Genomic DNA, 25,115 nt, shown 5'->3' on the forward strand with positions numbered 1-25,115 from the left:
TTTCCACCGTGTTGATGGATTTTTTTATTTAAGTATTTAATCTGTCTGACATTTTAATATTACTGTGTTATTTACTTTGTATCTCCAAATGTCTAGCTGGTCATTTTAGTACCATTCATTCACTTGAAACCACTGGTTTGAAATGCCACTATTCAAATTCTCTCATATATTTCAGTAGCTTACGTGATGTAGATATGGGTAATATGTTTGATAATGTTTCAATTCTTTTTTAATCTTTTTCCCAGCCACCTGTCTTTACCAGTTTCCAAGACTATGTTACTGGACTTCAGACTTTAATTTCCAATGTTGTGGATCATATTAAAGGGCTTGAAACACATCTAATTGCACTTAAACTTGAAGAACTTATTTTAGAAGACACTTCTCTATCATTGGTAAGAGATTATAGACAATCAGCAATGTTTTCTACACACACGTGCATGCGTACACACACACACATTCTCTCTCTCTCTCTCTCACATCTTTATCACAAGGACAAGTTAAACTTCAATTTATCGTTTTCTCTTCATAAGACTTGTGACTAGAAGGTGCTTTGCAGTAGTTTCTTGTTGTGGTAAGATTTTCCCCCCTCTTCATTTCTTCCCATACCTCCTCCTTTCTATACATTTTTGGGGTTGTTCTTTTACTATAAAACTAATACCAGCATTTTGAGCATCACAGAGTCAGCCATATTTTGAGATCCAGGGACAGTGTTCTTGAATAGAATTTACCTGCTGCTGAGTTGGCTGTCTTCCTTGCCACCCCAGCAGTTATTACCTGAGAAAGGAGAAATGCTGGACATCAGAAGTAATTATGTCAGTAATAATTAGGCTGGAGCAAGCCAGCCCAAAAAGAAGTGAAACCAAGTATGGAATCAAAAGTTAGCATCATCAAATGTCTTCTGATACTATTTTAGGTTTTTTCAAATTCTAGTAGTTAGCAAAATCCTTATACAGCCTTTACCCTTAAGAATTATTTTTTGTAAGTGTTAATTCACTGGCCTGCAGTAGGTTTAGGATTTTTGGTAGGGACCAAAAGCATAGTGGTGGAGTCATCTGTTTCTAGCCTGTTGCTCCAGTGATGAAACTGATCTTAAGAAAAGCTTCTCTGCAGGAGTTTGTCTGAGCTAAACTGCTGACGATGGAATTTATCCAGTAATCTGAGGGCAGCCATCATCATAGCTTCAGAGCTTCATAGGGAAGAGAATGAATAGAATTTTCCGTAGCACACCAGACTTAAAAGATTGTAAGCCCCTCTTTTGTAAAGCATAAAAACTTTAGGCTTTGAACAAGGTGCTTACTGTGGGAAAGGACTCAGAGCAGTTCACATGACCAAAGATTGATTTTAAAAAGCAGGTGTGTTCATACTGAATGGAGTGAGTGAAAAAGTCACTTTGTTCAATATGAACATGTCTGCTTTCTTTAATCAAGAGTGGGGACATTTGAGGAAGATTAATTGGGTTTCCTGAGGTAGGAAGAAATGTAGGAAAAGGATCCCAAGCAGAAGGAGGTACAGATAAAAGCACGGGGCAAGAAAGTCAATTGTGTGGGGTAGTTCAACACAGATGGTAGGGCTAGAGCTTATGGTGTACGTGAAGGACTGTTAGATTATGACGGTGATAGGCACAGTAGCCCTGCTGTGGCTATCTAGTAGTTGTTTATGTTAAAAGATTTGTCTGCATCCTGAAATGATGAACAAGAGTTCTTGTTTTCAGAGTTCTAGAGGTTATCCTTAACTTGGCCATACTCTCTAGATTTTTCAAGCCCTAGCTTCTGTTCTTCTCTTTTGACCTTGGGAAAGTTACTTAACCTCACTTAAGCTTCAGTCTGTTTATCTGTAAATGGGAATGATAATAATGCCTATTTCATAGGATTATAGAAAGGATTAAACAAAGCAGTAATGGGCCTTATATTGCCTACTTTTGTTAAAGTCATGTTTCATATAAGTTACTGAGCAGTACCAGCCACCAAATACCCGATGCATAAGGTGCTGGCTACTTGTCTTTTAAAGGTAAAAATCTATTCAATTCATTAGGCTCCTCTGCTTTCTTTCCTCCTTTTCTTTCTAAACTTGAAACATTGTGAATAAGGCCTCTAGACTATGACCTCTAGTCTTGATTTCCTTTCTTACTTCCTATGGGGTATCCTAGTGAAACTGGTTGTGTGTTAGGACCTTTTTGTGTATATTTATATTCATAGAGAATATATTCAGTATTGTATTATTTTGTACTTCAAAAAAGGTAAATTTGGCCAGGTGTAGTGGCTCACGCCTATAATCCCAGCACTTTGGGAGGCCAAGGCTGGGGGATTATTTGAGCTCAGGAGTTCAAGATGAGCCTGGGCAGCTTAGTGAGACCCTGCCTCTACTTAAAAAAAAAAAAAAGTATTTTAAATTCAATTTTATTTTCAAGAGATCTGTTCAAGCTAATGCCTATGGATCAATCTTGTTCAATAAACAGCTGCAGAGTATTCAGAATATAAATGCACCACTGCCATTAGACATTTTAGCATTGGACATTTTAGGTTGTTTCTTTATATTTGCTTTTACATATGGTACTGAATGAAGTGTATTTGTGCACGTTTCTATGCACATTTATATATCTTTTTTTTTTTTTGAGATGGAGTTTCGCTCTTGTTACCCAGGCTGGAGTGCAATGGCGCGGTCTGGGCTCACCACAACCTCCGCCTCCTGGGCTCAGGCAGTTCTCCTGCCTCAGCCTCCTAAGTAGCTGGGATTACAGGCACGCGCCACCACGCCCAGCTAGTTTTTTTTGTATTTTTAGTAGAGACGGGGTTTCACCATGTTGACCAGGATGGTCTCGATCTCTCGACCTCATGATCCACCCGCCTCCAGCCTCCCAAAGTGCTGGGATTACAGGCTTGAGCCACCGCGCCCGGCCGCACATTTATATTTCTAAGGTAAATTAGATCTGAAGTACTAGTATTGTTGGGTGAGAAAGTATATTCCCTGTTTCTTCTACACAGTTCTGGGCTCTGCAGCACTCAACTTCATGTAAACCTAATCAGTCTTCAGCCAGTCTTTTCTCTGTGAGAACTTACTCGTTCCCCTTTATTTTCTGTGAGCTCTACTAAAGCAAACATTTGCCGGCAAATAATAACTCATATTGAAGAATATATATTTGGTCTTTTGAACTCAGGGGCTTTGTCAGTATGGAGCCAGGCTTGTTAATGCTGTAACTGGAAATGATGGAGTTAGTAAAGTTGAGGCTGTTATTAAAAGTAGCTATGATGATGTACAAATTAGTAATAAATTTCTACTTTTTTCAGATGAAAACAATCAGAAATCTCAAAATTTCCACTTTGTACAGCTTATAACAAAATAGTAGGTATTTTATGTCCAAACTATTGATAACTTTTCTTTTGAGACAGAGTTTAGCTCTTGTTCCCCAGGCTGGAGTGCAATGGTGGTATCTCAGCTCACCGCAACCTCCGCCTCCCGGCTTCAAGCAATTCTCCTGCCTCAGCCTCTTGAGTAGCTGGGATTACATGCTAATTTTGTATTTTTAGTAGAGACGGGGTTTCTCCATGTTGGTCAGGCTGGTCCCGAACTCCTGACCTCAGGTGATCCACCTGCCTTGGCCTCGCAAAGTGCTGGGATTACAGGTGTGAGCCACTGCACCTGGCCCATAATTTTCTATTTTTATTTTTTTTATTTTTTATTTTTTATTTTTTATTTATTTATTTATTTTTTTTTTTGAGACGGAGTTTCGCCCTTGTTACCCAGGCTGGAGTGCAATGGCGCGATCTCGGCTCACCGCAACCTCCGCCTCCTGGGTTCAAGCAATTCTCCTGCCTCAGCCTCCGGAGTAGCTGGGATTACAGGCACGCGCCGCCATGCCCAGCTAATTTTTTGCACTTTTAGTAGAGACGGGGTTTCACCATGTTGACCAGGATGGTCTCGATCTCTCGACCTCGTGATCCACCCGCCTCGGCCTCCCAAAGTGCTGGGATTACAGGCTTGAGCCACCGCGCCCGGCAATTTTCTATTTTTATTGATTAAAAAGTAGTAATCAGAAATCTCAGTTTTTCTCTTTTTTGAGACAGGCTCACTCTGTCACCCAGGCTAGTGTGTAGTGGCATAATCTCAGTTCACTACAACTTCCACCTCTCAAGTTCAAGCAATTCTCTGGCCTCTGCTCCCAAGTAGCTGGGATTACAAGTGTGTGCCACTATGCCCAGCTAATTTTTGTTATTTTTAGTACAGATGAACTTTCACCATGTTGGCCAGGCTGGTCTTGAACTCCTGGGCTCAAGTGATCCACCTGCCTCAGCCTCCTAAAGTGGTTTGATTACAGGTGTGAGCCATTGTGCCTGGCCCAGTTTTTCTACCTTATATAACTTACAACAAAGGATGCTTGAAAGAGTAATGACACTAAAACAATAAGGTTTCCATGAAGAATCCCGTGGAAAAATACCCATTTGTGATGAGCTTTAGCCTTCTTTGCATTTTATGCAATTGAAAATGACCCCCTGTGTTCTAATGGAGCTTATATTGAGACCAAAGGTAATGGTAGCTTTAACTTTTATCTGAGCACTAGAATCTGGGGGGATGGTTTTTAGGCAAGACTAATTATTCTTGTCTCCTCCTTTACAGGAAGAGAGAAAATTTTCAAAGACTGTGCAAGGGAAGGTACAGAGCAGTTATCTGCATTCACTTCTGGAAATGGGGGAGCTGCTGAAAAAAAGACTTGAGACCACAAAGAAACTAAAAATTTAAGAAAGTATCAACCACGGGCACTGATGACTGCAACAGAAAATGACACCATCTTCCCAGGCAAAAGCAACATCTGGTTGACCTTGATTTTAATCCAGAACTTCCTCATAAAATGCATGAAGGACTTTGTGAATTTTTTTAGATGTTAAATATATACAACTGACTAAATTATTGTATATAAACCAGAAGCAGGACCCTCATCTGGGTTTGACCACTTTTTATACATGTTCATATGCATATGGCAGCAAAAAGAGAACCTTACTTTTCTTCTTCCCATCACCAGACACATCTTGTCAGGGGAGTGGGGGGGCGGGGTCTATAAAAACAGCAATAGAAATTAAGCATAAAGCATCAACCTTGTAGCAACTCAGTGGCCCTTCCATTATAAATAGCAGTAAGAGTTTTTTGTCTGGTCCTTGAGCCACAAGAAGTGGAGGGACCATGCCTGGGAACAGGCCCTCTTTCCACAGCAGCAGGTTTGTTTTGAGGTTTGCTCAGCTACTTGGCTCCTACAGAACCCAAGGCAGGTACACAAAGGGCCATAGATGAGATCTGGCATGCCTACCTGCCATTGAAGGACATCACTTGGATGACCACAGGCACTCACTTTTTGGCTTAGTTTTTGTCTGATAGTTAAGACATCCCCTTCCTAGCTTCTGTGAGAGTTAAAATCTCAGGTAGGGAGGCAAGGAGGGCTTTGTTAATTTACAACTGTTTAGAGAGGAAAGCAGTACAGACCACTTACTAAGCCTGCTGAGGACTAGTTTTCTGTCTTTCGTACATTTGGGAAAGATGGGCATCACTGTTATAAAGAAGAAAGGTGTACATAATTTATGCAGGCAAATCTGGTACTGATTTCAGTGGTTTTGTGAGTCTCATATATATATATATATATATATATATATATATATATATGACTTGAAAATTAAGATTTAATACTTAATGTTTTTAAGTGGGGGGTTTGGGAAGGAAGGAATGTAATATTATGGATTTAACCTTAGGCATTAAGTTTTAGGCTGGCAAAAGACCTGTTATTGAGTGGGTTTGAGGTTTGGATACTTTCTTCAAACTTGGAGAATTATACCAGGATGGTGTTTACTTTGTTTGCTAGGAGGTCCCCAAGACTATAGCTTCAGAGGTTGGTCTGATAGAGGTAAAAATTGCTCTTGAAAATGTCATACAATTTATACAGCTTCTTTGATAATAGTTTTCTGTTCGAATCCCTGCTTCTGTTTTTGATCTGTTACCTAAATATAGTTCAAGTTAGTAATTCTGTAAGAGCAAAGAAATAAATTTGATGAGGAAATGAAGCATCCAGTGGAGCACTGGTCTTGAATACCTTAAAGGTCCTTTCCAACCTGCACTGCTCCAGTGAAATGTGATACTTTTTTCTTTTAAAAGCAACCAAGAGAGCTGGGAATATCTGTGTATGCGAAGTAATTGCATTTTGTCCCTTCATTTTGACTTTCTTAGATTCATAATTTGATAAGAGTGCTTAAACTTCCAAGGAAATTTTAAACAATTACATTACCTATTAAAAATAAGACTTGTTGGAAATCCTAGTCCATCAAGTGATTTCAAAAATTTATTTTTGATACGAGTAGCTACAGCTGTCATATACCCCATCTCAAAAAGAACTGTTTTGAACAAGATTAATGGAAAATTCTGATTAATTCTGAATTTCATGTAATGACAACATATTCTTTCATAAAACTATGGCCTGTTTAAGATGGAACTTTGTGTGTGTCTGCTGGGGAGGGTGGAGGTATGTGTGTATGGCATGTGTTCTTGAAATGTCTCTTTGAATATCCAAAAAAGTACTGTACTGTAGAAATGCTCTTTGATAAAGTCTATCAACTGATCATGATCATATGTATGTGCAGTGGGCTAGCCTTGGTCCTCAGGGACAGTGTGTGACTCTAATGGTCTTCCTAACCAGTCTCTTGCCTGAAGGTATCTGGGACCTCTACTGGTTTTAATGACAAATAATGTTATGTTGAGGTTATGCTTCCTTTGTTATTTGCTGAGTTTCCTACTAAATGTAGCATTTCAATTAGATCCAACTTTCACATTTTGAGATAATTGTAAAAAGAATGAAATTATGCAGAAATGACCAATATCTCTTATCAATCTGTTCTTTTGGAAACCCTCATGCACTATAAACTGTGTACAGTTTATATATATATATATATATATATATATATATATATATATATATATTCTTATGTGAGTTAAAAGCACCCTCTCCCAGCAATCATATGTCATTGGTATTTGAAGAGAATTCCCAAATAACCCACTGCTGCTGCTGCTGCTGTTTTTTATTTGTATGTTTTGTTTTTGTGTGGTAAATTGATATTTTAAAAAGGAGAAAAAACACGACTACTGTTTACAGACTGAAAAATTATTGCTTTTTATACTACTGAGATCCTAAGTTAAGACTCCAAACATTTGGTTTAAATCATTTATCTGATGTGGATAAAAGGTAGAGAAACTTTTAGTGTTCTCCACACAATGGAAAATGTACAAATGCCTAGTTGTGTTGCCCATCAATTTTGTATATTTTCATAATTTTAATTGTTCAAAATTGCATTATATTTTGCAATCACTATGTTCAATCTGGATTTGTCTTTCATTTTAACTTTTAATATAAAAAGGGGTTTCAGTGTATCTACAGGCTTGTTATTGAAACTTCCTACTTATTTGATGTGATTTATTATGGGAAGTATATATTCTTCCTTCTTAAGTAAGTGAAGCATAGCAAATCTACTTTAAACTGGATGGGTTAATTTATATAAACATTTTCATTTTAAGTTGGCATTTCTGCCTGGTTCCTTTTTGTTCAGATTCTTAGAAGCCACAACCTTCTAAATGGTGTAATTCATCTCAATTGTGTATTTAGTGCTATATCCCCAGCATATATTTAATATTTGAGAATTTAGAATTTTTATTCCAAGTCAGCTAGTCTTTTTGGCTCAAAAGTTAGTACCTTCTATACTCGTTCAAAATATATGTATTGAACACTTACTTAGCATATAGCAGATTCCACTTTAAGCTCTGCTGAGACCCTATGTCCTAGGTAGTAAATGAGTAACCTATATCCTAGTTAGTGGCTCTGAGGTGGGGAAGAGGCAATAAAAATATTAGTTTGTAATTAAGTCCTGCTTAATGAAGTAATCACAGTATGTGATTGTCTCAAGGGTCACTTCAGACTGGGTCACAGGAGGACCTCCCAAGTGGTGACCTCTGATCTGAATGATGAAGTCTCAGGAAAAAAAGGGAACACACATGCAAATGCCCCAAGGCAGGAAACTGCTGAGCTGGTTCCAGGAAGTGAAAATGTTCAAATGGCTGGGACTTAATCAAAGGGGTAAGATTGAGAGAAAGTAGAGAGGGGTGAAATCCATCAGTACTTTGTAGTTCAGGGGAAGGAATGAGATTTTATTCTAAATTTAGTGTGAAGTTACTGGAGGATTTCAGGGAGGCTAATGACATGATTTATCCAAGGGTACTCAAACCCACACAAGCTGGGATTCAGAACTTACTCAGGTACATTGACAATACAGTGGAAGTAGGAACTGTTTTTTCTCTATTTTACTTTCTGTCCTGTGGTATTGTCTCTTTGTATGAGCCACATAGAGTCAGTTTTTGCCTGCTTCAGTTATGAATTAACTCCATCCCAAGGCTGTTTTTTTGTTTTGTTTTGTTTATTTTTGTTTTTGAGACAGTCTTGCTCTGTAGCTAGTTATGGGATCTCAGCTCACTGCAATCTCTGCCTCCCAGGTTCAAGCGATTCTCCTGCCTCTGCCTCCTGAGTAGCTGGGATTACAGCATGCCACCACACCCAGCTAATTTTTATATTTTTAGTAGAGATGGGGTTTCACCATGTTGTCCAGGATGGTCTTGGTCTCCTGCTCTCATGATCCACCCGCCTTGGCCTCCCAAGGTTTTTCTTTAGCAAAAGGTAGGTACTTGGGTAGACCTTACTGCCATTCTTAATTTTCTCCAGAGATGGGCTCCGGTTTATGCTTTATGTACCCGGTTTTTTATAGATGTTGTTCCTGCCTTGATGCAGACATGTATTTAATAGTATGCCTGGGCCGGGCGCAGTGGCTCAAGCCTGTAATCCCAGCACTTTGGGAGGCCGAGGCGGGTGGATCACGAGGTCAAGAGATCGAGACCATCCTGGTCAACATGGTGAAACCCCGTCGCTACTAAAAAATACAAAAAATTAGCTGGGCATGGTGGCACGTGCCTGTAATCCCAGATACTCAGGAGGCTGAGGCAGGAGAATTGCCTGAACCCAGGAGGCGGAGGTTGCGGTGAGCCGAGATCGTGCCATTGCACTCCAGCCTGGGTAACAAGAGCAAAACTCCATCTCAAAAAAAAAAAAAAAAAGTACGACTGGAGGGTAAGCCACCATGAACCAAATGCTTATATATATATTATTTGTGGGGTTCCTACAGCAGTTTACAGAGCTTTTCTGCAACCTCCAGCTTCCATAGAGCCCAGTAAATTTAGGCCTCAGATACTGTACTATTTTACAAATGAGAAAAGTAGTTGTTGCAGATAAGACTACTGTTTGGTACTGAAATTACCTAACTGCAGCAAACAATTCAACCTCTCTTAAGCATTGGAGGAAATGAGCTAAAATCCAGATCCCCCTCACCATCTCACATTCTTAGTCTTGTTGGCCATGTTCATATTCCCAGATTAGTTCTTTATGTGCCATCTCTCCTGATGCAATTCCAACTCCAACATTTTTTGTGGTGCCAATTACCAACAACTATTTGCAAATTAAAATTACTCTTGGCATCATTTGAGAGAACTTGCAAGTTCCTTAAACACAATTCATGTTGGATTCAGTGTCTGCTTCAGGTTATCAGGAAATTTCCTTAAAATTGAAAATACTTAACCAGGTGCAGTGGCATGCACCTGTACTCCCCAGCTACTCAGAAAGCTGAGGTAGGAGGATCACTTGAGCCTAGGAATTCAAGTCTAGCCTGGCCAACATAGGAAGACCCCCATCTCTTTAAAGATTTGATTGATTCTGTGAAGCCAGTCCATAGCCTTCATTAGAATCTGAATAGCAGCACTTGAGCCACAAAATTAATAGATGCTAAGAGGTAGAGGAAAGGAATCCATTTGACTTGGGTGAGTGAAGACTGGACTTTATGTGACATGTGCAAATCACTTCAGACTCTAAAATAGAAATAGTGCCCATTTTTAATTAAAACTACTGGATAACAAAGGGCCTTTGACAAAGGTAATGTAGTTCTGTCCAACAGCTCAGGTTTCTTCAACTTGATGCCCTGGGGTTGTAAATGATACCCAGCCAGAACCCATCCAGTGCTGTGCCCATGGAGGTACTGTGTGTCATCTTCCTGCTTCTCACAATTGAGAGTCAAGATTAGTCTTCATTCAGGGACTCTGGATGCATTTAGTATCAGAGTCCTTTCCCTGCCTGCCAATTGTCATCTTCTAATTTCCATAAAACAGTGAATGCCTTGCTCTTTAGAAGTGATCCTGTTTATTAGCCTGGTGCAGTGGCTCACATCTGTAATCCCAGCACTTTGGGAGGCCAAGGCGAGTGGATTACAAGCTCAGGAGTTCAAGACCAGCTTGGCCAAGATGGTGAAACTCAGTCTCTACTAAAAACTACAAAATAATTAGCCGGGCATGGTGGCAGGCATCTGTAATCCCAGCTACCTGGGAGTCTGAGGCAGGATAATCGCTTGAACCTTGGGAGAGGGAAGTTGCAGTGAGCCAAGATCATGCCACTGCACTACAGCCTGGGCAACAGAGATCCTGTTTACATGGAACACACTGGAACAGCCAAAACAAGTTTACCAGTTAGAAGCATCCAAAAAGATCTTTCAAAAGTTTCAGTGAGAACTGAAATAATGAGAAGGGAATATATAGAAATTATACTAAATATATTCTTTCATCATATTAGAGTACATAAGCTGTTAGCAGGTGGATGTTTAGGTTTAAACATCTTTTACTTACTTGGTTTGAATTGTTAGCCTAAGCTACAGTTTTTTGTCCCATCTAATTCAAAACATGGATTTCCTCTATTTTTGTTTCCAATAACTAAATATATACCACCCTGGATAAAATGGAGGAAAATAATTCAAGGTCTTATTTGCCAACTACATTCAACTTAAATTGCTTTGTGTGGGTACAATTAGACTTACTTCAGGAGCTATGGTCTGATGACATTTTCAAATGGTTAAATACGAAAGTAGGACTGTCGTGAAACTCACTATTGCAGATAGTGATTTCAATGTTGGCACAAGTGCTCTCTGCTTTCTAGAAGTTGGTATTTAAAAGTGACAGTGATTTAGATGGAAAATATTTTTTAATTTTCATTTTGGGCTGGACTATATCATTTAGCTGTATAAATCCAAGTTACTTGGTAAAACTAAGAATTTGCTATATGTACTTTACAGAGCATGGAAAATAATTACACCATGGTCCCTCAATGTTGGTTCAAAGTGTTCATCAGTATTCCTGTTAAGTTTTAAGGACTGGAAAATGGACAACACACTTTACCATTATCAGTCAATCCATGTCAGTCTGAATATCACTGGAAAATAACAAAAGTATGCCAGTTTACACAATGTTACGAGGATAGTTTGTTTCCCTGGGAGAGTAGAGGCCATACCAGCTTAGATTCAAAGAGGAAAGCAGGTCATAGACCAAAGTATAATTTGAAAAGACAACAGAATGGCTGCAGGTCCACTTAACCGAAACGCTGAAACTTTAATTGAATCAGAATTACACCTGTCAAAAAACCTGGGCTGTATTCCTCTCTCCTCTCTATAGCACCAGTTCCTTCTGAGGGGTCAATTCACCAGCCACCTGAGTAAGTGCTCCAGCTCTCCCCAGACCAGCTAGAGACATTCTAAGCATGGTCATAACAGCATCAATGTCCAGGCAGAAGCAGGGCTCAGAACTGTGGGTTAGTACCACTTTTCCCATCACCCCCTTATATTCCACAAGGGACTCACAGCCAGCAGGTTAACTCTCCCTCCCCAACCCCACCAAACACTGGAAAACCATAGAGCCTTTTTACAGCTCCTCTTTCTCAGCCCCCTTCTTCTGGAAGGCAGTCAGGATGTTTAAGCTCTTCTGGAGCTCCTCCTTCTTCCCGTCACTCATCTTGTTCTTCTCAATCAGCCTGGCGATCCGTGTCATCTCTGATACTGGGAAGTCCTCCCCTTGGTCTAAGATCTTCCCCATGATCTTTAGGTATTGCTCAGCCCACTTCTTCTCAGTCTCCTTCACACTTGAAAGATTATCCTGCCCCCGCTTCAAGAGGGCCTGGCGGGCCTCCACACCAGAGGCCCTGATGAATTCCCCAGCTAGAGCATCGTATGCTGGCAGGCAACCAGGCATACCTAGGTAGACCCCTTGGCCCTTCAGCCAGCGCTGGATGGCTCCAACTTTAATTGCCCCAGTATATGGGACTGGGTTCTCAAAGTCCCCATCCCGGAAGAGGTAGAAGACTGGGTAGCTCTCTTTATCCAGCTTGTATTTCTCACTCAGCTCCATGTTCAGCTTGTCACCATAATCTGTGAGCAGAAACCAGACACAAAGAGCAAGACCATAAGGAATTCAGGGCAGGAAATTGCTATGAGACCTATCTAAGCTGAGGGGAAGAAGAATTTTCTTGGCTGTGTAATGGTTCAAAGTGAAGACCAACCATATAGACCTGGGTTTGAATTCCTCCTCTGCCATTTCCTAGCCATGTAGTACTAGGCAAATCATTTAAACTCTCTGAACTGTTCATCTGAAAAAATGGAGACTCTTCTGGATAGTTATTCTACGCCCACTATGTGTCAGATGCTGTTCTAGGTGCTGGGGTTCTAGTTGTGATTAAGAGTATTAAGCTCATATTCTTCTAAAGGAGAGAAGAGACATAATAATGAACATAGGTGATGACTGCCATGGGGAAAACAAAACAGTGTGATGTAACAAAGTGAATGGGTAATAAAGCCCACTTCAGGTGGTCATGGAAGGCCTCCCTGTGAAGTTGACATCAGCTAAGGGACCTGAATGTCCTAGAGCCAGCCATGTGAAGATCTGGGAGGAGTGTCTCACGCAGAAAGGACGGCAAATGCAAAAGCTCTGAGGCAGGACTGAGCTCGGGAGATTTCAGGATTACAAAGGCCAGTCTGGTTGGAGCTGGATGAGAAAGGGAGCATGTGTTAGGGAAGGAACAAAGTCCCAGCTACATGGGGGCTGTTGGGAGGACCGGATGAGGGAATATGTGCGTGATACTTAGCAGGGTTAAATATGTGGTAATCGCTGTTAGTATCTGCAACATTCTTCCTAATAGGCAGAAGTAGCCCCAAAGGCTGAAGCCGTGACAACTGGTTTCTTACACTTTGCCAAGAAGGAATGGCTAAGACCAACCACTATTGGTAGTAATGGGGTTCCAAACCTAGTTCTGCCACTTAACAGTTCCACTATCTTGAGCAAGTTACTCTAAGCATCCATTTCTTCATTTGAAAAACTGGAAGTAATGGTACCACATGGGACTTCCTTCATAGAGCTCTTGCAAGGATGAAACACATATAAAACACCCAACACAGTGGCCTGGCACACAGTAAACATCTGATAAATGTTAGCTATTATTATTCTAATAAAAGCACCAAAGGAGTTACCTCAAGTTGAGTCAAAACTGACTGACTGTCCTGGAGAGGTGTGCCAGCTATCTCTACCAAGGACTAGACTTTCTATTAATTTCCCATCTTACTACAGGATGGAGGCATCCAAGCTAGGATAGAAGTGATATAAGCAAGCCCCTGCTTGGGAATAAACACTTAGGTGGAGTTCTAGATGAGCCACTCCATAGCCCACAGTCCTTTAAGTTTGAGCTTCAGCTTTTTTTCTCAAGTATAACAGAGATAATATATCGTGCTTCTCAGGCAGAGTTCAAGTGAAGATTTACAATGCAATGGGGGTGCAGATCTTTACCCTGTCGACCACTAAATGCTGGTGACTATTAAAGCTGTCACTGTGGCTGAGAGGTGCCCTTGGTTTGGTGGTGGCATCAGTGCATTTGAGCTAAGCCAAAACCCAACAGTTTTGGTACAGAAGCTAAAATAAAGACAAAAGAACTGACTATGCTATGTCCCCTTAAGGGACATAGCACCCTGTCTGCCCAGTGTTCCCTGCAAGGAAAGCTCAAAGTTCTCACAGTTTAATGTCAGAGGGGGTGGAAGGTGAAGAAGAGGGGTTTCCTTCCTTTCAGGCACCTGCACAGCTGAGCTGAGATTCCATGGTCCCAGAATCTGCTCAGGCTAAGCCTACCATGGACACCAGATTCCTTTAGAGGCTATGAACCTGTTTACTTACACTCCTTGAAGGTGGCTCAGAAGGAAAGGTGCTGGGTATTCCTCTTCCAAGTAGGGAAACTATTCTTAGCTTCCTCCCTCTCTGCCCTCCCCAGCCATCCTGTACTTGTTCATACCTGAGATCCCCACCTCTGCCACCAAGAGATCATCGCTGGAAGCCGAGTTTTCAGCAAGACGCTTGAACTCATCCTGCTTCTCACCGTAGGGGTACTGGGTGTCGAACTTCACCAAGACGAACTTGCTTTTGGGAATGACCTGAGGGCGTATAGAGCTGAGCAAGTGGGTGTTCCAGGGACTTTAGGGGCTAATTCCCCTTCCCAAGGGGCCCCGATTTAAGAAATAGGGTGGAAACAAGCCCACAAGGGAGACAAGCTCTCAAAAACAAATATTTATTCACGTATCAATGGACTCATTTTACAATTTAGTGAGTGCCAGCTACATGCAGGGCACCCTATTAGTACTTGTTCACACTAATCAAAGATCTTCACAACCCTGTCCAGAATAAACAAGGCTGCTGACATACTAAGGCCTTCACCTGCAGCAGTCCTTTGTTAAGTGAAAGAGACTCTTTGCACACTACATCAAGCCCCTGTTATGCTCATCATCCCAGGATGCCTTTCTCAGCAAACCCTGAAGAAGAAATTTGATAAATATAAACAAAACCATCTACAAAGGAGTTGGCATCATGGAGGATGCTCTGGCAAGATAGGCCAGGGTTTGAACTCAGCAATTTCAGGGCAGATAAGTTGGTGAGAGGCCAGGTTTAAGACAATGTCCTCTCCCTCCCTAGACCACACTTCACTCTGGCTAGACCTCTGGGTTTTAAACTGTTAGGGCCAGGACTTTTAATTGTAGTAAAATTCACATAATATTTGCCACTGTAACCATTTAAAGGTGTACAGTCAGCATGATTCAGTGCATTAAGAATGTGCAACCATTACTACTATCTAGTGCCGGAACATTTTCATCACCCCAAAAGGAAACCCCATATCTATTAAGCAGTCACTCCCCAGTCCTCCTCCTTCCAGCCCCAGCAACTACTGATCTATTTTCTGTCTCTATAGATTTGTCTATTCTGATGGAAAGGTACAATATGTGGCCTTTTGTGTCTGGCTTTTTTTCACTTACCATGTTTTCAAGGTTTGTCCATGCTGTACCACGTATTGGATCATTATTACTTTTATGGCCAAATAAATATTATACTGCATGGATAAACCACATTTTGTTTATTCACTCATCAGCTGAATGTTTGGGTTGTTTCCACCTTCTGGCTACTGTCAACAGTGCTGCTATGCTCATTCATACAACACATTTGTTTTAACACCTGTATTCCACTCTTTTGGGTATATAACTACAAGTGGAACTGTGGAGGGCATATGCTAAGTCTACATTTAACTTACTGAGGAAGCCAAGAACTCCTTTTGATGGCTTCTCTCAATGTACAAGTATTATCTAACAAGCCACCTTTAGGGTAACACTGCCTTCCTCACTCCCATCAACTTTTTGTTTTCCTAATCCAAGCGATCCCTATCATCAAGTTTTTTCATCACAGGGAATCCCTGTAAATAATCACATCTAGGCTGAGCATGGTGGCTCACACCTGTAATCTCAACATTTTGTGGGGCTAAAGTGGGAGGATCACTTGAGGCCAGAAGTTCAAAACCAGCCTGGGCAACATAGCTGGCTTAAAAAAAAAAAATTAGCCAGGCATGGTGGCACACACCTGTAGTCCCAGCTAAGTTACTCAGGAGGCTGAGGTGGAAGGATCACTTGAGCCTAGGAATAAACTATGATTGCACTGTAATCCAACCTGGGTAACAGAGAGACCCCGTCACTCGCTCTACTATAAAAAAAAAAAAAATTATGTCAAGCTGACATAAACTCCAGCTGAAGGCAAAGATACAATGTTTTTGTTAGTCTTTGTCCTTTACTGTGTACTGATGTCCTCTTGGTTTTTAAAAAATATTTAACTTTTAAAATATTAGTTAAATTTTAATTTAAAAAAATTTTAAATATTAAAGGAGGGAGAAGACACCAGAACAGGTCATCATTAAATGCCAAAAAGCCTGAGCTCTGGGGACCTAAAAGCAGGAAAGACTTAAAATACAAATGAGATCACATCCCTCAGGACCAACTGGCCTTATTTCAGTTCAGCACATGAAACTTACTCCCACTCAGAGCTTTTTCATTTGCTCTCTGCTGGCTGGAATGTCCTTTCCCCAGTTCTTTTTATGGTTATCTCTTTATCATTCAAGGCTCAGTTCAAATGTCCCCTGCTACTGGGGACTCCTCCAATCAGACCATCTAATATGATTTCATTTCCATCATACTCTGGTATCATTACCCTGCTGTATTTTTGTCAGTGCATTACTCATCTATGCAATTCTTCTTTGCTTGTTTTCCATCCTCTCCGCTAGAATATACATTTATGAGAATAAGGACCTTGTCTGCCTGTTTTCTGCTGTATCCCTAGTGCCCAACAGTACCTGGCATGTGGCAGATGCTCTGAAAATAACTGATGAATGAACAATACTCTGGCAGGTTTTGGTAGCAGATGCTACATGTCAGGGAAGGGGAGAATGTTTAAAAAGCCCAACATAGGATACCTACCTTCAAGGAGCCTGCACTTATATTAAGGAATATTAATAATCATACAGTAGTCTAACATTAAAATAGAATTGAGAGATCTCCACCTTTTACTTAGTTACAAGGGTAAGGCAGAATGGTTTTGAATGGCAAACATTTGCATCAAGAATTTTCTCTTGTTATCTTAGTCTGTTATCTCTTAGTGATAGCTTTAGAAATCTGTTTTCCTCATCTACTTCCTACCAGCCCTTGGTGTCCAGTGGGCTGGCAGGAATCAGCTCTACCATTACCTATAATCAGGTAACTCACTTCTTTAAAATATGGATAAGCTCATCATTCATCCATTCGTTCATTGAGTAAAAAGTTACTTCGGGCCTATCATGTGCCAGGCACCATACTAAGTGAGCACAGCAGGGAACAAAACGGGATCTCTTAGCTTAGGGAGCTAAGATTCTAGTGATGGTGAAGGGCAAGAAACAACAACAAAAGATACTGGAAATCACTGAAAGGCAAAGCATGGAACAAGGCTGCCAGACAAAACACTAGCACATTTCTCTTTGGTTCAATGGTGACAGAAGAGAAGATTTGAAAAGAGATGGGAGAAAATATTTGTTCATTCATGCAATAAATTAGTTATTGTGCACCTTCTATCAGACAGGTAATCTACGCAGTGCAGATTATCAGGAACAAAACAGACAAGGAACTTCTTAATGAGCACATAATATTCCAGTGTGAGAGAAAGATTTTTAAAAAAATCATTGATGAGTGCTGTAAGGAGAAATAAAACAGGGTAATGTGACTGGTACTTTAGACTGGGGGGAAGATAAGGAAGGAGGAAACATTTAACCTAAGCCTAAATGATGAGACATAACTAGCCTTTCAAAGATTGGGCAGAAAATGATTCAACTCACAAGGAACAACTGGTGCAACACATCCTAAGGCAGTAAAGAGCAAGGAAGATTCAAAAGACAGAGGAGGAGAATGGTTGGGAGATGAGAGAGAAGCCAGGAGTCAGGTTGTAGGATTGTGTGGAGACTGAAGAGTGGACGCAGGGAGACCAGAGAAGAGGCTATTGTAATGTCGACCTAGACTAGGGTGGTAATAGGAAACACTATTAACTTTATGAGGCAAAGTTTCCCTTTGAGTCACACTTGTTCTGTGATATTACCTGATTCCCATGAAGCAGGGTGGTGTAGGGGTGTCACTTTGTCAATAAAGGCCCCCAAAGCATCGGGTGCTGTGGAGTGTGTCTGAGTATGCCTGAAACCAACCAGCCATACCTATACTTTATTATTATTATTTTTGAGACAGAGTTTCACTCTTGCCACCCTGGCTGGAGTGCAATGGCGTAATCTTGGCTCACTGCAACCTCTGCCTCCCAGGTTCAAGCAATTCTCCTGCCTCAGCCTCCCGAGTAGCTAGGATTACAGATGCCTGCCACCATGCCCAGCTAATTTTTGTACTTTTAGTAGAGACAGGGTTTCACCACGTTGGCCAGGCTGGTCTCAAACTCCAGACCCCAGGTGATCTACCCACCTTGGCCTCCCAAAGTGCTGAGATTACAGGCATGAGCCACTGCATCCGGTCTACACTTAAAATTCTTGAAACTTTGCCTTGAATGAGCTACAAGTGCCAAGTCCAAGACAGGGAACACTTTTGAAAATAGGAAGACTTCAACCACTGAGACAACTGCTTCTTGGTTTTACTTCCCCACAATGAGTATAAGACCTTAAAATGAAACGACTGGCTCTCTCACAATACCAAGCTTGCCCATCTCCTACAGAGGAAGTTAAAAGCTGTTAGCGGGTGAAGGCAGGTGCAAGAGGAAGGCACTGGGACTGTGGTGTTGCATTCAGCCTCCAACATTTCCAACCATCCATTTACCCAGGCCAGGATCCCTAATTCTGCAAAAATGGAAGGGGGGAGGGGCGGAGGTAGTGGCAAATTCTTCCATGCCTTCACAGTTTTATCCATTTTGTTGCCAAACCCAAGATGTTTCCTACAGCAGCGGTCCCCACACTTTTTGGCACCAAGTACTGCTTTCATGGAAGACAACTTTTCCACGGGGGTGGGGGAGGTTGGGTGGTTTCAGCATGAAACTGTTCCACCTCAGATCATCAGGCATTAGATTCTCTTAAGAAGCGCGCATCCTGGATCCCTCACTTGAGCAGTTCACGACAAAGGTCGTGCTCCTATGAGAATCTAATCTAGCTCCTGTGAGCTGCAGCTGATGTGACAGGAGGCAGAGCTCAGGCTGTAAGGCTCGCCCGCCCGCAGCTCACCTCCTGCCAGCAGCCCGGTTCCTAACAGGGCACCGATGGGCCTGGGAGTTGGGGACCCCTGCCTTACAGGGTGACTAAATTGAAGCTTACCCTTCACGCTTGCACTATGCAAGGAGAGGCGTATCTGATCATTGTTTGCATATTGCAAAGCAGGCTGCAATCCACCCCTGGAGAAGAGGGGCGCGGACAAGCAGGCTAACGCGCCGGCATTTCTCCCCGCCAACCCCTCCCCCTTACCACAGCCAGGAGCAGGGTGGCGTTGACCTCGCACGGCCCTCCGGTTCTCCCACTAGGGACTTGAGGGACGGATCTCCCCAGGCACCGCCCTCTCCCCGTAGGAAAAGGGAAGGAGCACCCAGTTCCTTCGGCTGCATCTTTGCAAGGGAGGACGCAAGTATAAATGCTACAAAAGCACGGATGCGCCGGGGCCCTGGAACGTGCATGCCCGCTGGTCCTAATATTCCCCCGGCTTAGAGTTCCCTAGGCCTGTAGGACGCCGGGAAGCCCCGGGATCGTCGCTACAGACCATCTCTAGCCAGCTCCCGGTGTCCAGCGTCTCCCCCGGGCGCGCGCTCTTCCGGGCGCCCAGGCGGCACCGGCGAACGACGTCCTCCGCCCCCTTTACCTTGTAGAAAGTGACTGTATCCAGGGGAAGGGCGCCCTTGGTGTGCAGGCCGCTGCCGCCATGAGGAGCGGAAAGGAGCAGGAAGCCCAGGAGAAGGGGAAGCAGCGGAGAGAGTGACGCTGCGCGGGGTAGGGCGGCAGCCATAGCGCCGGGTTCCGCGAGGGGGGAGGTAGGTAAGCGGTAGTGGAGAACGCCCCGAGTCAGCGGTCACGTGACCGGCGGGGAGCGGGGAGAAGCGGGCTCGCGCGGCTCACGCGGGCACCCTTGGAGGCTCCCGTCGTTATAGGGTGAGAAGGTGGGCCTCGTGAGGGGCGGGGAAAACTGCCGCGCACGCGTACTCGGCGAAGCTCGCGTAGGGTGGGGATAAAAGGGCGGGGCCACGTTGGGGGCGGGAAAATGGGCGGCTGCGTACGCGCAGTCGCCGAGTCTCGCGGCGGGCCTGCCCGCTTCCGTTCCTGCTCCGCGTGAGGAGAGTCGCGAAGCGCGCGCGGAGACGCGGCAGCAATTGCTTTGCTGCCCTTCCTCTCCTTGGAAGATGGCAAGGCCTACCATCCTTTCTTCCGGCCTTTGGGCCGTCAGGCAGTTGGTTGGGACCCGCCCCTACCTTCGGTTAGTCAAGTTCAGCCCTTATTCTCAGTCGGACTCGGTCACTGCCTGGACCCAGGCGGGCGGTGGCTCCGCGGCTTCCCTGAGCTGCTTGGCCAGGCTCGGCGATCAGTTTGGCAGGCAGGGCCCTCTCAGGCCGGTTCGGAGGTGAGCGCCTCCGCTGGGAGGTGCCAGGCTCCTACAAAAACAGGGACCCGCTCAGCCAAGGCTCCCCCTCCAGGAACCCGTAAGCAATTCTAGTAATTCTGCCATGCAGACACTCACTCCGTGCTTGGCTTGTGCCAGACCCTCGCTTTGCCTGCAGGGCTATGGAATAGAGAGAAACAAGACAGTTCGCTGCTGAACTGTCTTGGAGGAGGAGGCATAGGAATAATGATCTAAGCAGTGCAGTATAATTGCTGTAAAATAAGACTATATTCTGGCCGGGCACAGTGACTCACGCTTGTAATCCCAACACTTTGGGAGGCCGAGTCCAATGGGTCACCCGAGGACAGGAGTTCGAGACCAGCCTAGCCAACATGGTGATACACCATCTCTACTAAAAACACAAAAATTAGCTGAGCGTGGTGGTGCATGCCTGTAATCTCAGCTACTTGGGAAGCTGAGGCAGGAGAATTGCATGAACCCAGGAGGCAGAGGTTGGGGTGAGCAGAGATTGCAATTGTGCCACTACATTCCAGCCTGGGTGACAGAGTGAGACTTAGTCTGGGAAAAAAAAAAAAAACTATTTGCTTATTGTAAAGACACAGAGGTAGCCAGCCCCGATCAGGAGTGTCAGAGGAAGTTGTAGACAGGAGGTGACTTTTTTTTTTTTGGGACAGAGTTTTGCTCTTGTTACCCAGGCTGGAGCGCAATGGCGCGATCTCAGCTCACCTCAACCTCCGCCTCCTGGGTTCAGGCAATTCTGCCTCAGCCTCCCGAGTAGCTGGGATTACAGGCACGCTCCACCATGCCCAGCTAATTGTTTGTTTTTTTAGTAGAGACGGGGTTTCACCATGTTGACCAGTATGGTCTGGAGGTGACTTTTTAAGCTGGATCTTGAAAGAAGAGGGGGTATGCATGAGGCAAAGAGAAACAGGGCATTTTTAGCAACGGGAAAATCATGCACAGGCATGTTGGGGAACTGGTTGAGATGAGGCTGTGTAAAGGTAAACTGGGTCAGCAGCTGTTGCCACCCTTTTTTTTTTTTTTTTTTTTTTTTAGTTGATTACTACTGAGCTTCTGTGGAGCAGTATCAAAAGGGGCTCACCAAGCTAAAAGGTTTGGAGTCATCAGAAGTTTTAACTAGGAGAGTGATTTTACATTTGTGTGGAGCAACATCATTCAGGTCAGCCTGGGCAACATTGTGAAACCTCATCTTTACAGTAAGTAGAAAAATTAACCAGTTGTGGTGGTGTGTGCCTGTGGTCCCAGGTACTTGGGAGGCTGAGGCAGCAGGATCATTTGGACCAGAGAGGTAGAGGCTGTAGTGAGTGCCCTGATTGCTGCCACTGCACTTCAGTCTGGCAACAGAGTGAGACCCTGTCTCAAAACAAAAACATTACTCAGGGATGAAGAGAATGGATTGGAAGTGAGAAGACTGAAGACAGGGAGTCCAATTAATTAGACTATGGCAGTAGTCCAGGTGGAAGAGGTTAAGGTCATGCAGTAGGACATAATAGGGCTGAAGAAGTATGGATGGAATTGACAAACTTTTAAAGGGTAGAATTCACAAGATTTGATGAACAAATGCATGTAAGGGTAAGAGAATATATACAATGCATTGTAAGGGACTTACTGCTATAATTAACCACTGTATGTGTCCAAAATGTGTGTGTATAAAGTCATTAGTGATAACAGGATCCAATCATGAACAACCAGTTTGATTGAGTAGAAATTTTTAAAGACTCGTGTGTGTGTGTGTGTGTGTGTGTGTGTGTGTGTGTATATGTGTGTGTGTGTGTGTGTTGGGGTGTTTGGGAAAGTTCAGAAAAATTTATTTTGAGTTTGCCCTATTTATGGCAGCCAGCTGCAACAGGGAGGCATGGCTGGGGCTGCACACTCCATGGAGCCTGTGGGAGCCCCACCCCATCTGAGTTGAGGCAGGAGCCGCCTGGTGCTGTTGTGGCTGCCCTCCCAGGTGCAGGACCTGGGCATCTCTGCAGGCTGCACCCTTGGGGGACCAGAAATACACCCCACTGCAATCCCTGCAAGCTCAGGGGTGTCTGCTCCCACCACCTGGCCTCTCTCCGCTCCCAGGCTCTGTTCCAATCTCAGAGCAGACTTGGGGCCAAGCCCTAGCGGCCATGAATGGCAACGGGAGGCAGATTAATTCCTGGGTGGAAGCGGGAGAGTCCCCAGTAAGGCCCCACATTCAGGCCAGGGAGGGCCTGAAGACTGGAGTCCAGGCTGCCAGTCCTGCTGACTGGAGTAGGGACTCATGATGCCTCTTCTGGCCTGCCCATGGCTGCCCATGGACCATTTGGCATGCACTTCCCTCTGAGGTCTGTAAAAGCCCTGGGCTCAGCCAGAGCAGGGCATAGGACTGCCAGAGGACCAAGAGGGCAGAGAACTACGGATCAACCAGTTGCAGAGAGGACCTACCCTCTCTGCTGAGAGCTGCAGATGACAACCTGCAGGCAGAGAGGAGCCACCCTCTTCAGGGTCTCCTCTCTGTTGAGAGCTGCAGACATTGGAACCACTAGGTGCAAAGAGGAGCTACCCTCTCCAGGGCCTCTTCTGTGCTGAGAACTGAATACTCAATGGATGACCTGCCTACAGAGAGGATCTACCCACTGCAGGTCTCTTCTGAGCCGTTGTAACACTCAGTAAAACTCATCTTTGTCTTGTTCACCCTTCACTTGTCCATGGACTTTATTCTTCCTGGATGCAGGACAAGAACTTGGGCATAGGCACTGTGGCCACAGAGGTTTCTGGCCAGAAAATTGACACCCCAAAGATCCCGTAACACGATGAGCTACAAGACAAGTATTAGAAATTAGAAGAGCGGAAAACTATGAACTGAGGTGGTGAAACAAGACTTTATGTAATTGGCGGAAATAGAGTTAAGCCTTGGAAAAAAGAACATTTGAGATAGAGAACAAGTAGAAAAGGAGCAGATGTGGGAATGAACGTGATTTTGGGAGAATGACTGGCTTGCCTGGAGGGAGTTCTCAAAACAGGAGGTAGTAAAACAGTTTTAAGCCCGGATTGGGTAGAATTTTGAAGTAATACTAAGAATTTTCTGTTCTGTAGTCTATATGGAGCTATTAAGAGTTTTAAAATTGCTTTATAGGCCAGGCACAGTGGCTCATGCCTGTAATCCCAGCACTTTGGGAGGCTGAGGTGGAAGGATCACCTGAGGTCAGGAGTTTGAGACCAGCCTGACCAACATGGTAAAACCTTGTCTCTACTAAAAATACAAAAATTAGCTGGGCATGGTGGTGGGTGCCTGTAATCCCGGCTACTTGGGAGGCTGAGGCAAGAGAATTGCTTGAACCCAGGAGGCAGAGGTTGCAGTGAGCCGAGATTGCACCATTGGACTCCTGCCTGGGCAACAAGTAAAACTCCGTCTCAAAAAAAATTTTTCTTTATAAAACATTTAAACTTCTAAAATTACTCACTTCTCAGTATAAATAACTTTGATTATACCTAGTTAGTAGAATTGATTGGCAGTGACTTTCTCGTCATGGTTAGTTTAGAAGTAGGTTTAAATTTTTTATTTTTGCTTTTTGAGACAGAATCACTCTGTCACTCAGGCTGGAGTTCAGAGGCATGATCTCAGCTCACTGCAACCTCCACCTCCTGGGTTCAAGTGATTTTCCTGCCTCAGCCTCCTGAGTAGCTGGGATTACAGGTGCCTGCCACCATAACCATCTAACTTTTTTTTTTTCTGAGACAAAGTCTTGCTCTGTTGTCCAGGCTGGAATGTAGTGGTACAATCTTGGCTTACTGCAACCACCACCTCCCGGGTTGAAGCGATTCTTCTGCCTTAGCTTCCCAAGTAGCTGGGACTACAGGCATGTGCTACCATGCTCAGCTAATTTTTTTGCATTTTTAGTAGAGATGGGGTTTCACCGTTTTAGCCAGGATGGTCCTGATCTCCTGACCTTGTGATTCAGCCCACCTTAGCCTCCCAAAGTGCTAGGATTATAGGCATGAGCCGTGGTGCCTGGCCCTCTTTTTTTTTTTGTATTTTTAGTAGACATGGGGTTTCACCATGTTGGCCAGGCTGACCTTGAACTCCTGACCTCTTGATCCACCCGCCTCAGCCTCCCAAGTAGCTGGGATTACAGGCGTGAACCACCATGTCTGGCCTAGAAATAGGTTTTATAGAAGGGAAGGAAGTGGATTGGTTGGATAGAGAAAGGAAAAATTGGCACTTTTGCTGTATGGTGCATGTCCCAATCCTTTCTTTGAGTAGTGCCCTGATCCAAGTCAGTTTTCTTTTTTTTTTTTTTTTTGAGACGGAGTTTCGCTCTTGTTGCCCAGGCTGGAGTGCAATGGCGCGATCTCGGCTCACCGCAACCTCCGCCTCCCGGGTTCAGGCAATTCTCCTGTCTCAGCCTCCTGAGTAGGCTGGGATTACAGGCATGCGCCACCATGCCCAGCTAATTTTTTGTATTTTTAGTAGAGACGGGGTTTCACCATGTTGATCAGGATGGTCTCGATCTTTTGACCTCGTGATCCACCCGCCTCGGCCTCCCAAAGTGCTGGGATTACAGGCTTGAGCCACCGTGCCCGGCCCCAAGTCAGTTTTCTTAAGATGTAATTAGATTTTTGGGCTGGGTGCAGCGACCCATGCCTATAATCCTAGCACTTTGGGAGGTTGAGGCGGTGGATCACCTGAGGTCAGGAGTTCGAGACCAGCCTGGCCAACATGGTGAAACCCCATCTCTACTAAAAATACAAAAATTGGCCGGGCGCGGTGGCTCAAACCTGTAA

General features: G+C 43.9%; 3 protein-coding genes across 6 annotated transcripts in view; 2 read left to right on the plus strand and 1 right to left on the minus strand.

Annotated features, from left to right (window-relative positions):
- Positions 1–7,546, plus strand: part of NAA25 (N-alpha-acetyltransferase 25, NatB auxiliary subunit) — an 84,059-nt gene extending 76,513 nt beyond the window's left edge. For both annotated transcript variants that reach the window (XM_039472330.2, XM_074402213.1), the window contains 2 exons: positions 246–392; positions 4,612–7,546. In XM_039472330.2, coding sequence (XP_039328264.2) covers positions 246–392; positions 4,612–4,734 — 270 coding nt within the window. In that variant the 3' untranslated portion in view covers positions 4,735–7,546. The remainder of the gene's footprint in view (positions 1–245; positions 393–4,611) is intronic.
- Positions 7,547–11,468: 3,922 nt separating this feature from the next.
- ERP29 (endoplasmic reticulum protein 29) lies at positions 11,469–19,901 on the minus strand. 2 transcript variants are annotated; one of them, XM_003932239.4, is made up of 3 exons: positions 19,587–19,891; positions 14,210–14,348; positions 11,469–12,305 (listed from the first exon to the last, which is right to left on the minus strand). In XM_003932239.4, exons 1-3 carry the CDS (start codon positions 19,728–19,730, stop codon positions 11,803–11,805), a joined length of 786 nt encoding a protein of 261 aa, XP_003932288.1. In that variant the 5' UTR covers positions 19,731–19,891; the 3' UTR covers positions 11,469–11,802. The 2 variants fall into 2 exon arrangements, with proteins under 2 accessions (XP_003932288.1, XP_010341168.1); XM_010342866.2 differs by lacking the exon at positions 14,210–14,348 and having other exon boundaries at positions 19,587–19,901.
- A 1,544-nt stretch (positions 19,902–21,445) lies between these two features.
- TMEM116 (transmembrane protein 116) overlaps positions 21,446–25,115 on the plus strand; it is a 144,749-nt gene continuing 141,079 nt past the window's right edge. For both annotated transcript variants that reach the window (XM_074402215.1, XM_074402214.1), the window contains exon 1: positions 21,446–21,556. The gene's annotated coding sequence lies outside the window, so the exon portion shown is untranslated. The remainder of the gene's footprint in view (positions 21,557–25,115) is intronic.

Source organism: Saimiri boliviensis, chromosome 7, assembly GCF_048565385.1.
Source record: "Saimiri boliviensis isolate mSaiBol1 chromosome 7, mSaiBol1.pri, whole genome shotgun sequence".
Taxonomy (NCBI): domain Eukaryota; kingdom Metazoa; phylum Chordata; class Mammalia; order Primates; family Cebidae; genus Saimiri; species Saimiri boliviensis.

Bases quoted from the DNA above. Each gene is read 5' to 3' on its own strand.
- ERP29 (XM_003932239.4), bottom strand. From the start codon at position 19,730: ATGGCTGCCGCCCTACCCCGCGCAGCGTCACTCTCTCCGCTGCTTCCC. The intron at 14,349-19,586 runs GTAAAGGGGGCG...ATACGCCCTCAG, and splicing joins ATACAGTCACTTTCTACAAG to GTCATTCCCAAAAGCAAGTT. The intron at 12,306-14,209 runs GTATGAACAAGT...TTCTGCTCACAG, and splicing joins GGCAGAGGTGGGGATCTCAG to ATTATGGTGACAAGCTGAAC.